The sequence below is a fragment of the Pogona vitticeps genome, chromosome 3 (genome assembly GCF_051106095.1).
Source record: "Pogona vitticeps strain Pit_001003342236 chromosome 3, PviZW2.1, whole genome shotgun sequence".
NCBI lineage: Eukaryota > Metazoa > Chordata > Lepidosauria > Squamata > Agamidae > Pogona > Pogona vitticeps.
This window is the reverse complement of record NC_135785.1, coordinates 184,960,055-184,973,940: the sequence shown is the minus strand read 5'-3', so window position 1 is coordinate 184,973,940 and position 13,886 is coordinate 184,960,055. Positions and strand designations below refer to the sequence as shown.

The window sequence follows — 13,886 nt, the reverse complement described above, 5'->3', positions numbered from 1 at the left end:
AGAAAAAATACCACTAAAACAAATGTTTTAGGGTGTCCTTAGTCCACACAGAACGTTTTCAACAAGTAAACGTTCTGCAGCTCCTAAAAAGACTGAATGTACTGTACAGTATTTGTCATGTGTACTCTTTGATGGAGGAAATTCATAATGGAGTAAATCATTCTGTATGCAGCAGACTAATTGGGCTCTGAGCCCATACAAAAAGATCTTAATGTAATCTATGGTACAATCCAGTCAAATTTACAATACTTTTCTGCCCCACTTATTCCACTGAAAGAATTGCTTTCATGCTGTTAGAGATTAAAGGCATTGAGGAATAAAATACATAATATCTGGAATAATCTCATATACACTTTGTATTCGCGAAGGCTTTCATGGCCGGGATCTAATGGTTGTTGTGGGTTTTTCGGGCTCTTTGGCCGTGTTCTGAAGGTTGCTCTTCCTAACGTTTCGACAGTATCTGTGGCCGGCATCTTCAGAGGACAGCACTCTGTACAATTACAAACAAGTGATATACACTTGTTTGTAATTGTATAGAAATGTTATAATTGTGTTTATGAGAGGCCATGGGAGATAACAGAGAGTACCGCATTTGACTAGACTGTTAAAATTACTAGATGCCTGCTAATTATCTCACCCATTCTTCTGTAATTGTAAAACAGGAATATCATAGAAGTACTTTAAAAGTCTGTGGGCCAAAGCAGGTATTTCAAAATGCTGTGCAAAAGTTATTACATAGAATTAATTTGATGAAAATGCTCTCGTCTCACGGTTGCACCTGTCAGAAATCCTAGGGTCTGGTAGTTGCAGCCAAGTCTCTGACAGAGGTGCATTACAAATGGCAGCTGTAGCTGGAACACAGCCTTGAGCCTTGTCCTCTTTTGGCTGGACCCGGGAACCTTGTGGCCCAGCTCAGCAACTCACAGGGAACAACTGCCTGTCTCTCCTGATCTGCATCCTCAGTATTTTTCCACACTCAGATGAGCAAACCTTATATGTACTGTACTACCTTGCAGGGACAAGATATCTTTGTTAGGCCTGTATCACCAGAGCATCCTTCTACAAGAACTCTCCAAGGTCGTATGAAATAAGTCAGAGCCTGGACGAGTTACTTTTCTGGCCCCAGCCAGCCTACCCCAGGCGGGTTAGGAGGGGAGCTCTCGAAGAGCTGCCATCCAGACAACAGGCCTGGCGCTGGGCTGACCACCTCTCTCCCGCCCCGCTTCCCCGTCGTTTCTGTGGGACCCTCTGCGAAGAGCGCCATAACTGGCGCCCGCAGCGCATTTCTCTCCTGGGCGAAGGCCGGCGATCCCGCTCGCCCACCGACCGACCTCTTCTTACCCGAAGGGGGCCAGAGAACGGGTTCAGATCCCGCCTAGCGGTAGGTAGCTCTGGAGAGCCGCCTCCGGCCGAGAAGGGGCTCGTCGTCTTCCAGGGGAAAACCTCTCCCCCCCACCCCGCCCCTCCGGGGAAGGAGCCGAGGCCGCCGGAGAAGAGGCGGCTTTTGCACGGTGGGCCACAAACCGCGACGCCCTGTTTTTATTTTTGTGAGGTGCTTTTTTTTTTGGCGGTGGGGGGGAGGCGGCCGTTTCCGACCCCACGCAATTGGCGGAACTTCGGCCTTTTGGCTCCTGTTGAAGCCGAGAGCAGAGCGAGGGGGGCGCCGGCTGTCGCTGGGCGGGCGCGACGAAGCCCTCTCCGGCTGGCCTTGCCTCTCCCTCCTCCGCTGCGCCGCCTCCTGCTCCCATGGCGGCGGCGGCGGCGGGTCCTCGTAGACGGCTTGTGCGGGTGTTTCTCGGGCCGGCGTGGGGCCCGCGACCTCCTTGGGTAGGCTCTGCCCGGTCACTGCGGCAACAGGTGTCGGCTTTGGGCTTGGCTGGCTGCCGCTCCCGGTGCCTTCGCTCCCAGACAAGTCCCCGGGAAGAGCGAGGGCGTCACTTTCGAGGCTCCTTCTCGTGCATTTCCCCCCCTCCCCCGCTTATAATTACTTATTACTTCAAACTACTTACTGTATATGTGTAGTGAGTAGTATTATATATTATAATGTATGTTACATATATATTAGATAAATAGGGACCACCTCGGTGGGAAGGTAACAGTGTTCCGTGTCTAGTCAGGCTGGCCACATGACCACGGAAGATTGTCTTCAGACAAAACACTGGCTCTATGGCTTGGAAACGGGGATGAGCACGGCCCCCTAGAGTGGAACACGACTGGACAAAAATTGTCAAGGGGAACCTTTACCTTTACATATATATTAAATATAATAAAAATTATGATATATGTGCGATAACATAAGTTATGTGGTTATGTCCGTGTGTAGATATAGATGTAGTAAGAAGGAAAACAGGGCGTCTTGCCTTCTATCTCAGGTTAGAAAATATATATCTATATGTCTGTCTATATCTGTATATCTCAGGATAGAATATTCCTTTACACAGCTCTAATACTGATAATGAAGAAACTGAAATAAGGTAAATATTCGTTGCTGTGGCTGTTAGTGTTGTTCTTCCTATCTTTTAGGAATTTGTTTAGCTTTCTAAGAAGCCTAGTTGTGTTACTATCTGTTAGTATATATGGCAGAAGTAAAGAATTTTATGAAGATATTAATTGTATCCACTGTACCATTTCTTTAAAAGCATTATTTTTTCTTATATTGTGAAGATGAATCCAGATCTTTCTTTCTTACAAGGAAGCACATAAGTACACTTTAATAAATTAACTTTTTCACTTTCAGAATTTCACCTTGAGATTTCGGCATACTCTTAATTGGCCTATGAAGTACATTCTGGTAACTGGTGGTGTCATCTCAGGCATTGGCAAAGGAATTATTGCAAGCAGCATAGGTACAATCTTGAAATCATGCGGCCTAAGAGTTACTGCTATCAAAATAGATCCGTACATTAACATAGATGCTGGAACATTCTCACCTTATGAGCATGGTAAGAGTGACACGAACTTATTTTCTATACAAGTGTAGTCTTGTTCTTATTTTTGTGTGTGAAATCTTTCTTGTATAGTGAAGTTTTTAGGTGTCTGACATTATATATATTCCAATACAGCATTAATGTATACTTGTGTTAACCTATGTTTTGCTGATCTCATTGAGATTTATTTGCTAGTTACATTAATTTGTATGCATTTCTACTTAGAAGTAAGTTAGATTTAGTGTAATAGGGTTTACTCCCAGGTCTAAAGGTATAGGATTGCTAGATTAATTATGATTTTAATCCTGCATTCACTTATATGTGAGTAAACTCCATAGAACTTACTTCTGAGTAAGCATAACAAAGATTACAGATGGTTGTTGTGGGTTTTTCGGGCTCTTTGGCTGTGTCCTGAAGGTTGTTCTTCCTGACGTTTTGCCGGACTCTATGGCCGGCATCTTCAGAGGACTAGAGTAGGACAGAGTTCCACGGCCAAAGAGCCCGAAAAACCCACAATAGCCATCAGATCCCGGCTGTGAAAGCCTTTGAATATACAAAGATTGCAGAGTTAGTTTTACATTTCATTTCCTGTTTTGTTCTAAGGATAGTAAAGGCTGATTCACACATACATATCCATCATTTATTTGTTCCAGTGTTAAAGTGATGATTTTTATGTGTGAAAAAGCCATCACATTTCAGACACCTTAAACAACTGTTTTCATCTTGTCTACAAGCTTAGCACTTTTCAGTGAAGGTAGATTATCTAGTAAGGTGCCAAACATTAAAGGTTGAGTAACAGTGATTATAGCTATGTGCAGATTCATTCCAAATAGGGTTCATTTAGAATCCACTAGTTTTCCAGAACTGACACTTTATATTCGTTAGTGAATGTTCACTATAATTTATTTTTATTCCATCATACATTTACTAGAGGGTGCAAGGCACTGTAGCCACAAAGTAATTTCAGAATATCATGATGAAACTGAAAGACTGAAATGTAACAATGTCAAAAGCAACACTGTTGTAGAAGCAGAGCAGAAATAAAAATACAGTACCACTTTTGATTTGATTACATGTATAATGTATGTTGAACCTTCTATTCACATAACTGTATATGTTGGTAAGATTTTTGTGACTGGATCATCTCATTGTGAAAGAGGAATGGTTTATATCATGCCAACAGTGGAGAAAGCTGAGCTCCATGGTGTTTCATGGGGACCCCGAATACAGGGAAGAATTGTATCCCTATCGATAAAATTTACAGAAACTACTTGAACAGAATTGAGACTTACTCTCCACATTGCTCACAAGTCACTTTAGCCTGAAGTGAAAGCATACTTTTAACAGAATCCTCCATTACATAATTACAATTTGGGAAAATAGATGTTGCCAGATATAAATTCTTGTTGATTTGCTCTCTACTTTTCGAATGGCAGAATAAAATCAAACAGGTAAAGGGGAGGTGGGATAAAAAGTACCCAATTTGTTTGTGTTCAGCAAGAGTGGTCCATCGGTCCAGATAGGCGGGGTATAAAACAAACAAACAAACAAATAAATAAACAAACAAACAAACAAACAAACAAATAAATAAATAAATATTGCTTTAAATTATGTTGTGTTGCACACTGCTGCAATGTGCTGTTTCTGGGGCTATTCTTGAATAGTGTATAGGTGCTTCATTTGTTCCCTGAGATAGCAGGTAAACTGCAGATTGATACATGGTATAGAATCATGTTATCCTAATATCAAAAGACTGCATTAGTTACAGCTTGCTTTGTGAGGCCACTTCACACTATTGGTTAACTTTTAAAGCCCTGGATGGCTTGTGCTGTGCCTTTTTAAGGGGCCCCGTGGTTCATTGTGAACCTTTCTGGATGTTAAGACACCCTCTGGAGAATGTCAATACCTGCAGAGGTCTACTTGACAGGAACACACAAGAGCAATTTATTTTATGTTGTTCCATGTTTGTGCAATGCATCCTGCTCAGAGTTGCAATCAGTTCCCATTCTCACTGCTTTTAGGAAGATTATGAAGACACAGCTGTTAAAACTGGCAGTTTAAAATTTACTTTTTGTTAAGTTAATTATTGTGGGATTTTAATGGTTTTATTCTCTAATTTGTTTTTAATGAAGCTTCTTAGCCACCTTGAACATTTATGTCCATGATAAGCATGCACAGGCTATGAAATATATTGTGTGACTTAATTGAGCTGATTTCTTTTTTTCTAAGGGATAAGGGAAGGTGATATTCCTAATGAGTCAGTCTTTCTTGTGCTAGATAGTTCCTCTTTTTCCTTCTTAAAACATACCTAATGAGCCATTAATGAATATGACTATCTGGCAAATACAAAAAAAGCAGCCTCCTTCACTCTTGTGAAGGAGCTTCAGTAAATAACAGGACTTTGGATCATCTAAATAAGGAACAATTTTCATAATTTTATTAGTAAAACAGTTTGGTGGTGAGAAAATGCTAGTAAGAATTATTGGAGGACTTCCAAATGTCATAAATTCTGCCTCTGATGGAAATTACAGTGGTGCCTCGCACAGCGAGGTTAATCCGTTCCGGATTAACCCTCGCTGTGTGAAACATCGCTGTGCGGAAAGAAAAAAGCCATTGGAATGCATTAAACTTAGTTTAATGCGTTCCAATCGGCTGATTTACTTACCGTACAGCGATGTCCTTCTATGGCCGGCAGCCATTTTCGCACCCTCCCCTCGCTTAACGAGGGCGCGAAAATGGCTGCGATCAGCTGTTCCGTGGCTTCAAAATGGCCGCTGGAACAGCCGAAATGGCCGGCCGCAGCGTTTTCGCGCCCTTGATAAGCGAGGGGAGAGCGCGAAAACGCTGCGCGCAGCCATTTCGGCTGTTCCGGCAGTGTTTTCGCGTCCTCCCCTTGCTTACCAAGGGCACGAAAACGCTGTGGCCGACCCTTTCGGCTGTTCCGGCGGCCATTTTGAAGCCGCGGAACAGCTGATCGGCGGGTCGCAAAGCGAAGGTCGGTAAGTGAACCGCTTACCGACCTTCGCTCTGCGATTTTCGCCCATTGGGGGCATCGCTGTGCGATCGCATTAGCGATCGCAAAAGCGTCACTGTAGAGCGAATTCATCGCTCTACGGGGCGCTCGTTCTGCGAGGCACCACTGTAATCTGTTTAATTTAGTTTTTAAAATATATGTACTACCTTCCTTATATTAGTGCAGTTGCTTAGTTATCACACTAGCTTTTTCTGAACCAATAAACTCTAAGACAGACCATAAAAACAGACAGATGGGATTGTATCACAAATCCCTCAGCTCCAGATCAATTAAATGACATACTTGAATAATCTGGGTAAGAGATTTTTTACCACCTAGTTGGAGCGTATAATGATGTAACTTTGTTAGAAGTCCTTACTGTAAAGTCCCATTTTCAGACTTTCTTCACAATGAAAGCAGACCTTGATGATTTAATTCTTTAGAAGTGTGGTCACCTGGCAGATGGGATGGAGTGTGCAGTGTAGAACTGAAGTGAGATGACTGAAACATTTCTTGCTGTGCTGAGAGTATAGGTTATAATAGGCATTCCTCTGATTTCTCTTCGACAGGGAAAGGTCTGATTCACCATAGGAAGTAAATTTGGATTTTGAGCATGCCATGTTCAAAGTCTAGGATGTAGCCCTTTTGAAGAACTTCGTTTTCACTTTTCCAGGGCAGTAAGACTGTTGGTGTAAGAAGGAACAATATTTCAGATGAAAAATGAGTGTCTATAAAGAGAGTTTAAGGTACAGTCCTGTCATCTTGGGAGAAAATGCCAAGAGCCATAAGAAGGAGTGGGTCTCTCCCTTTGTGGTTTTCATTGATGGTCCAACCTCATAGGAGTGATTTGAAGCTAACCTCCCCCCCCCAATACCTCAGAGGTACCTATGGAGACTCCTCTTCACCAAATCAGAAATCTGACTTAAAAGAGGAGCAAAAGGGAGTTATTAATTTGAGGCAGAGGGCAAAGATCCAAAGGTTTATCATATTGGTCCTGCATTTTGGATCTGCTGCATCAAAGGGTCTCTCAGCCTGCCCATAAATTAAATACTGTATATACATCAGAGCATGTTTCACTTAATTCCATCAGTTGTTTTTGCTTGTTGCTTTCATGTTTCTTTGGTGGTTTAAAATTGCATAAGAAACAAATGAGTTCAGTTTACTTACCTATATAGAGTTTTTTAAAGCCAGCCAGGAAATCCTTGTGATGTGTGATTTTGTTGGTGCAGGTAGCCCCTCCAGTGATGCAAATTATAACTACTGTATTATACAGTATTGTTGTGGACATATTTGTTTTGGCCTATTCATTACCTGATGACCTGCCTTCTTGTAATGAACATTTCTTGCACTTAGCTATTCTGGCCCTCAGATGACAGTTGTTGAGGCTGCACTTGAAAACTTGGTAGAACCAGGTCAATGGAACCTACCAATGGTTGTGGTTTGTTGAAACAGCTTTTGAGAATTCAGAGCCAGCTTCATGCCACAATGAGGCAGCAGAATATGTCTTTGTGTTTGTTGAGACAATTTGGGTAAGAAACAATTCTAGTAATAGTAATATTTTACATTTAGACAAAGTTGCATCAGATGTCTATATACATTAGAACCAATTTAAAATTTATGCTTCTCCATATACTGAAACTAGTCAGACCTCCCAGTAACCTCAGTGATTGAGGATCAGGAATGAAGTGCATAGTATAAATGTACAGTGGGCAAAATCTTGATGTGTAACTTTGCACCTGGTGTGACCTGGACCGGGCATCAGATATGTTTAATTTACATTAATTAAAAGCTTCCTAACCCCCTTCCTATTTTAGGTTCTGAGCCTCTTTGAAAGCCTTCTCCCACTCTGAAGGTCCAAATATTTCCATTAGGTGAAAGGGAACCCAGAGGAGCCTCGGAACCTAAAACAGGAATAAGAAGTGTTGATTTGTTGTTATCTGCCATCAGGCTGCCTCTGATTCATGAGGAGCCTATGGTTGAGCAATCTCCAAATTGTCTTGCCCTCAACTGCCTTGCTCAGCTCTTATAAATTCAAGTCTGTAGCTTCCCTTTGGGGGTCAGTCCATCTTGTATTTTGTCTTCCTCTTTTCCTGCTGCCTTCAACCTTTCCCAGCATTATTGTTTTTTTTCACAGAATCCTGGGAAAAGAGAATATTTCACTTTTCTATGATAGAAAATTAAGGCTTCTATACTTTTTTGTGGTTTTGGAAGAACACATGACTGAAACTACAGTGGTGCCCTGCTTGACGATGATAATGCGTTTCAGGAAAATCTCTGTACAAGTGGAAAAAAAAGCCCCATTGAAATGCATTGAAAACTGGTCAGTGTGTTCCAATGGGGGAAATATCTGCTCGTCCAGCGAAGATCCTCCATAAGGGAAGCCATTTTGCATCGCTGTCTTCCAGAAATAGATCTGGAAATAGATCTGGAAAACAGCAGGGAGCCATTTTGAAAACTGGATGATCAGCTGTTTTTAATCGTCGTGAAGTGAAAAATCGGTTCCCAAAGCAGGGAACTGATCGTCGTAAAATGAAAAACCCCCATTGGAATCATCATTTTGTGATTGCTATAGCGATCGCAAAAAACTCATTGTCAAGCAATTTCATCGTCTAACGGGGTAATCGTCAAGCGGGGCACCACTGTATTATGTTTACTCATTTCATAAGTTACCCAGTTACATATAATGTATATGTTCTAAGGATACTGATAATATACTTTTTAGAGTTAGAAACATACCATAAATTAATGTTAGAAACATTGCTTTGTTTTCTTTAGGTGAAGTTTTTGTGTTAAATGATGGTGGAGAAGTTGACCTCGACCTGGGAAATTATGAAAGATTCTTAGACATTAATCTTTACAAGGATAACAACATTACCACTGGAAAAATCTACCAACATGTCATCAATAAAGAGAGACATGGGGATTATCTGGGGAAAACAGTTCAAGGTACTTCTGTGGTGGTTGAATTCATGCAGATTATTTCCTTATCTATTTATGTAGTAAATTAGAGATTGAGAGGTTGTCATTCGACCAAACCCATTGAAGAAGCTTCCTGTCAAATAGGAATTTAAACCTAAATTTCCCTGTCTAAGGTCTTCCCTCTGCTATTGTTAGTCATCTGTGTAGAAATTATGATAATTTCTCTATCTAACATATATTATCAGTACCCATCAAAATACAAACATCATCAATAAAACAGTAGATGTAATCAAAAGTTTAAAAGATTAGTGTCAACCTTTTGGGTGTGTCTACACAGAGGTAAGTCATAGTGGGTTAGGTGGAGCTTACTTCTGTGTAAAGAGGATTGCAATTTGACAAATATGAGACTTGTTAATCATTCTTTGAAGGCTGGGGAAAATAGAATGACGATTGATCCCACTGAAGTAAGCAAGAGGTGGTAGTGTCCGGGGAGACATTCTTTTAACTCAAACACTACCCCCAAAAGGCTGTTTTCTCCCATAGCTAACAACCATGGGTCATTCCATGTCAAAGCAACCAGTGCATGGAACCTTGATGTCATGGATTTGGTTCCTTTTTGGTACATTTGTACCTTATCATGAGATACTTGAAAAATATTTTTTCAGATTTTTTTGGTCCACCTGTTCAAGATATTGCATTTTCAAAATTATAAAAAAATTCCAAAATTCACTAGCCACAATAACTTCATATGTCATTTAATAGATACCTATGATAGCTACAGACCTGGGACAGGTGCCATTTAAAAGCATATGGATACGGCTTTCTTTTGATATACAACATGATGCAATTGTACATATTCAAAAAATTTACTCATTTAAGAAAATTTAAAATTTGAATTTTTGGGAAAACGGATTTTTTTTAAGTTTTCAAAAAAAAGGTCATTCTTAAAGATACATGTCTTGTAGCCAGTCAATCCAGATTTCAGGCTTTTATCTCAATGGTATCATACAAACCTTAAATTTGACTTCACGTTCTGCAGCATCCATGGAAAGAACACATCCCATCCACCTTGAATTCTCATCGGCACATGCCACAAAACCGTTCAAATGATCAAAATCTACACCTTGAAGTTCGGGAGTGACGTTAATACAGTGGTGCCCCATTTGACGACGATAATGCGTTCCAGCAAAATCGCTGTTAAGCGAAATTGTTGTCAAGTGAAAAAAAAACCCATTGAAATGCATTGAAAACTGGTCAATGTGTTCCAGTGAGGGAAATACCTGATCGTGCAGCGAAGATCCTCCATAGGGTGGCCATTTTCCGCTCCCTGTCTTGCGAAATGAGGTCAGCAAAACAGCGGGGAGCCATTTTGAGAGCTGCTGATCAGCTGTTTTTAAATAGTTGTTAAGCGAAAAATCAGTTCCCGAAGCAGGGGGACCGATCGTCATGAAGCGAAAAAACCCCATACAAACATTGTTTTGCGATCGCTATAGTGATTGCAAAATACTCATCGTAAAGTGATTTCGTTATCTAACGGGGTAATCGTCAAGTGGGGCAGCACTGTACAATGTAAAACAGAATCATGAGAAGCTGATAATGCTTTGGTTTCTAATTTTTCAGTTGATACTGGGAGGAAGATATAACACTTCTGAGTTGCTTTCAAAAGCAAAGCAAAGCATGCTTCTTATATACCGCCCCATAGTGCTTCAAGCACTCTCTGGGTGGTTTATAAGTTAATTATGCAGGCTACACATTGCCCCCCCCCCCCAGCAAGCTGGGTACTCATTTTACCGACCTCGGAAGGATAGAAGGCTGAGTCAACCTTGAGCCGGCTACCTGGGATTGAACCCCAGGTCGTGAGCACAGTTTTGGCTGCAGTACAGCGGTTTAACTCCTGCACCACGAGGAACTGCTTCATCAAATCGTGCTTTAAAAAATCTCTTTTCTTTGTCCAAATTTGTGTAACCACCACACTGATTGCCAAGGCAAATCTCTCTTTCCAAAGCTCTCCTCTTCCAAGTATTCATCATTTGTTATATAACAACATCACAATCTCCTTTGCCATGTGCAGTGGCATAAAAATGCTACTCTGCTTCAATGACTTAGGAAGAGGCAGTTTTTTTTGGATAAGCTGTTACTGGTCGCAAGGCATTAGGGATATTAAAGATCAAAAAGCACAATTTTGATAGGCCCTTCAGGTGACTGAAAGCTAATGTAGATTAGGAAGTGATGACATAATACATTGGAATCATTCAGCCCTAGTTAACAATGTAGCAATCATGCTGTGGACTGAAATTCTTCCACTGTTTTCAAGGGAGTCCCCTATCCAAAGCAATGTTAAAGCCATACAGTATGCCTACTGATTTGGTTGGTGAATCTGCATTCTTGGAAGTACCATCAAACTCAATGGTGCTTACTTCCGAGTAAGTAGGTATACACAGTCTTTTTTGTAAGATCGCAGTTCTGTACATGCCTACTGAGAAAGTCACAGTGAGTTCAGTTGCATATTTGATATGTGTTTGTCACTTCAGTACTGTTTATTTTAAATGTAAAAAATTGCCTTCTCCTAAATGTTAATCTGAAATATTTTGTAAAGTTGTTGAAAGTTTTGGGAAAATACTATATTATGATGTGGTAACATAGAACCATTGCTTTTAATGTTGTGCTAAAGTATTGAAATAATTACCAGTATTTCCAAGAATACAAACCAAGTCCATGTTCTATTTGTATTTTATTCCTGTTAATTCATTTATTCATCTTCCTTTAGCCTCTTCAGGAGCTTTTGCCAAACCATATTAGAAATGGATATGCTTCTATATTGAACCACTGCTCTCTAAAGCCTCTGCTATTGTGCCTCTGGTGATAATCTTCTGACTTCTTATTTCATTGATTTTGGGCTTTACTTGCAGTTGTCCCACATATTACTGACGCTGTTCAAGAATGGGTAATGAACCAAGCAAAGGTTCCTGTTGACGGTGACAAAAAAGAACCTCAGATATGTGTAATTGAAGTGAGTACGAATTATTTATTTATGGAAGTCTGAGTAAAAGCAACAACTGTATTGTATTTTATTTATCATTCTGAAGGTCTTCAAATAACTGCAAAGCAATAATCTTATGTGATCACTGTTTATTGCTGTGCATTTTCTTGATAGCTCAGTGGCTTAGTTCCTTGATTGCACAGCCAGAGATAGAGACTTCAGTTCTCCACTGTGTCTCGTCAGTGGCTAGACTCAATGATCCATAGGGTCTCTACCAGTTCTGCAGTTCCAAGATGGTGATGATGATGATAGTACATAGAATTTGGCTGAAATTATTATTAAGTCATGGCTCTATAATGCTTCCTTTTTATCTAACTTAAAGGGGGTGGGGGAGAGCTAAAACTGAATTCTTTTTTCCTTGGCTCAGATTAACTAGATATTGCCTTTCAGCTGGGAGGAACTATTGGAGATATTGAAGGAATGCCTTTTGTAGAAGCTTTCCGACAATTTCAGTTTAAAGCCAAAAGGGAGAACTTTTGCAACATCCACGTCAGCCTTGTACCACAGGTAAATTCTTCTCATATTGTGCATTGTTTTTCACATTTTGAATATTACAGCAAACTCATATGAGGTATGTTCAGGGTCTGTGGGGGAAGAGCAAATTATAGCCCTATTAAAGGTAAATTTAACCTGATTCATAAGGAAGGGGAACAGGCTAGCTCCTTACTGCATTCATTGCTCTCTTCACGTGTCCTGTATACATTTAATATCTCCATGTGGTTTTTCTTTGTGAGAAGGGGATGACAGTGGAAGAAGGAGGTTGTCTTTTTCTCTTTCACCACAGGTTTAGATTATCCCTATCCTGAATGCCTTCATCTTGTCACAATTTTTGTCTTTGGCAGCAAGAAGTGCTTTGTAAGGCTGTACTTCCTGGCTGGATTACTGTAATACATTCTATGTGGGGCTGCCTGTGGAAAGACAAACATACACTTTATAGCAGCTCCATTGACTGCTGATCCATTTCTGGGCATAATTCAAAGTTCTGGTTCTAACCTATAAAGCTATAAATAGTTTGGTCTCAAGCTTTCTCAAATAGCACATCTCCCTTTATGAGCCTGCTTGAGTGTTCATATCAATAGGAGAGGCCTTCCTCTCAATCCTGCCACTTTCATAGTTGTGCCCGGTGAGGACACAGGAAAGGGCCTTCTCTGTTGCTGCTCCCAGACTCTAGAACACCTTCCCACAAGAGGCTAGACTGGCCCCATCTTTACTGACCTTCTGCATGCAGACAAAAACCTTTCTCTTTAGCCACGCTTTCTCTGGGTGACTGATTAAGTGGGATCTTTAGATGGTTGTACTTTACTGCATTGAATGTGTTTTTATGTTACTTATGTTTTTGGTATTGTATTCATTAATCTTTTTAGTATTGTACGGTGGGACCTTGACTTACGAATGTCCCTACTTACGAAAATTTTGAGTTACAAAAAGCTCTGGCTGCAAAATTTTGCTTCAACTTGTGGCCGGAGCTTCTACCTATGAAAGCAAAAAAAGGCAGGGGGATAGGGTGGGAAATTCAAACCGCTCTTCGCCCCAATGGTTAGGAAAAGGGAGGCTCAGCCTCCTGGGCTTCCAACACTGCCCCGACTGCTGCGCCGGATGCCGGTGCTTTGGAAGCCCAGGAAGCCGGCACCCGGCGTGGAGGTTGGGGCGGCTTTCGGGGACAGGAAGCAGAGGGCAGCAGGGGCAGTTTGGAAGCCCGGGAAGCCGAAAGCCGCCCCAACCTCTGCGCCGGGTGCCGGCTTCCCACACTTCCAAAGCTGTCCCCGCTGCCTCCGCCGCTGTTTTGTTTTGTTTTTTGCAGTCCCAGGGGCTTGCAGTGTTCTAATTTATTTTATTGGTATTTTTGCTTCAGCCAGAATGGATAAAATGGTTTTCAGTGCATTCCTATCAGAAATGGAGCTTCGACTTACGAAATTTTTGAGTTACGGCCACCATTCCAATATGGATTAATTTTGTATGTCGAGGTACCACTGTATACTAAATTAAC

At 41.1% G+C, this 13,886-nt stretch overlaps 1 protein-coding gene across 7 annotated transcripts in view; it reads left to right on the top strand.

Moving 5' to 3' along the window:
* The first annotated feature begins 1,238 nt into the window (after positions 1-1,238).
* The window catches only part of CTPS2 (CTP synthase 2), a 65,949-nt gene continuing 53,301 nt past the window's right edge, over positions 1,239-13,886 (top strand). For 2 of the 7 annotated variants that reach the window (XM_078390406.1, XM_020786725.3), the window contains exons 1-5: positions 1,239-1,381; positions 2,738-2,942; positions 8,716-8,886; positions 11,769-11,869; positions 12,290-12,406. In XM_078390406.1, the coding sequence (XP_078246532.1) occupies positions 2,777-2,942; positions 8,716-8,886; positions 11,769-11,869; positions 12,290-12,406 (555 nt within the window). In that variant the 5' untranslated portion in view covers positions 1,239-1,381; positions 2,738-2,776. The other 5 variants (XM_078390405.1, XM_020786724.3, XM_020786726.3 and 2 more) reach the window with 4 other exon arrangements.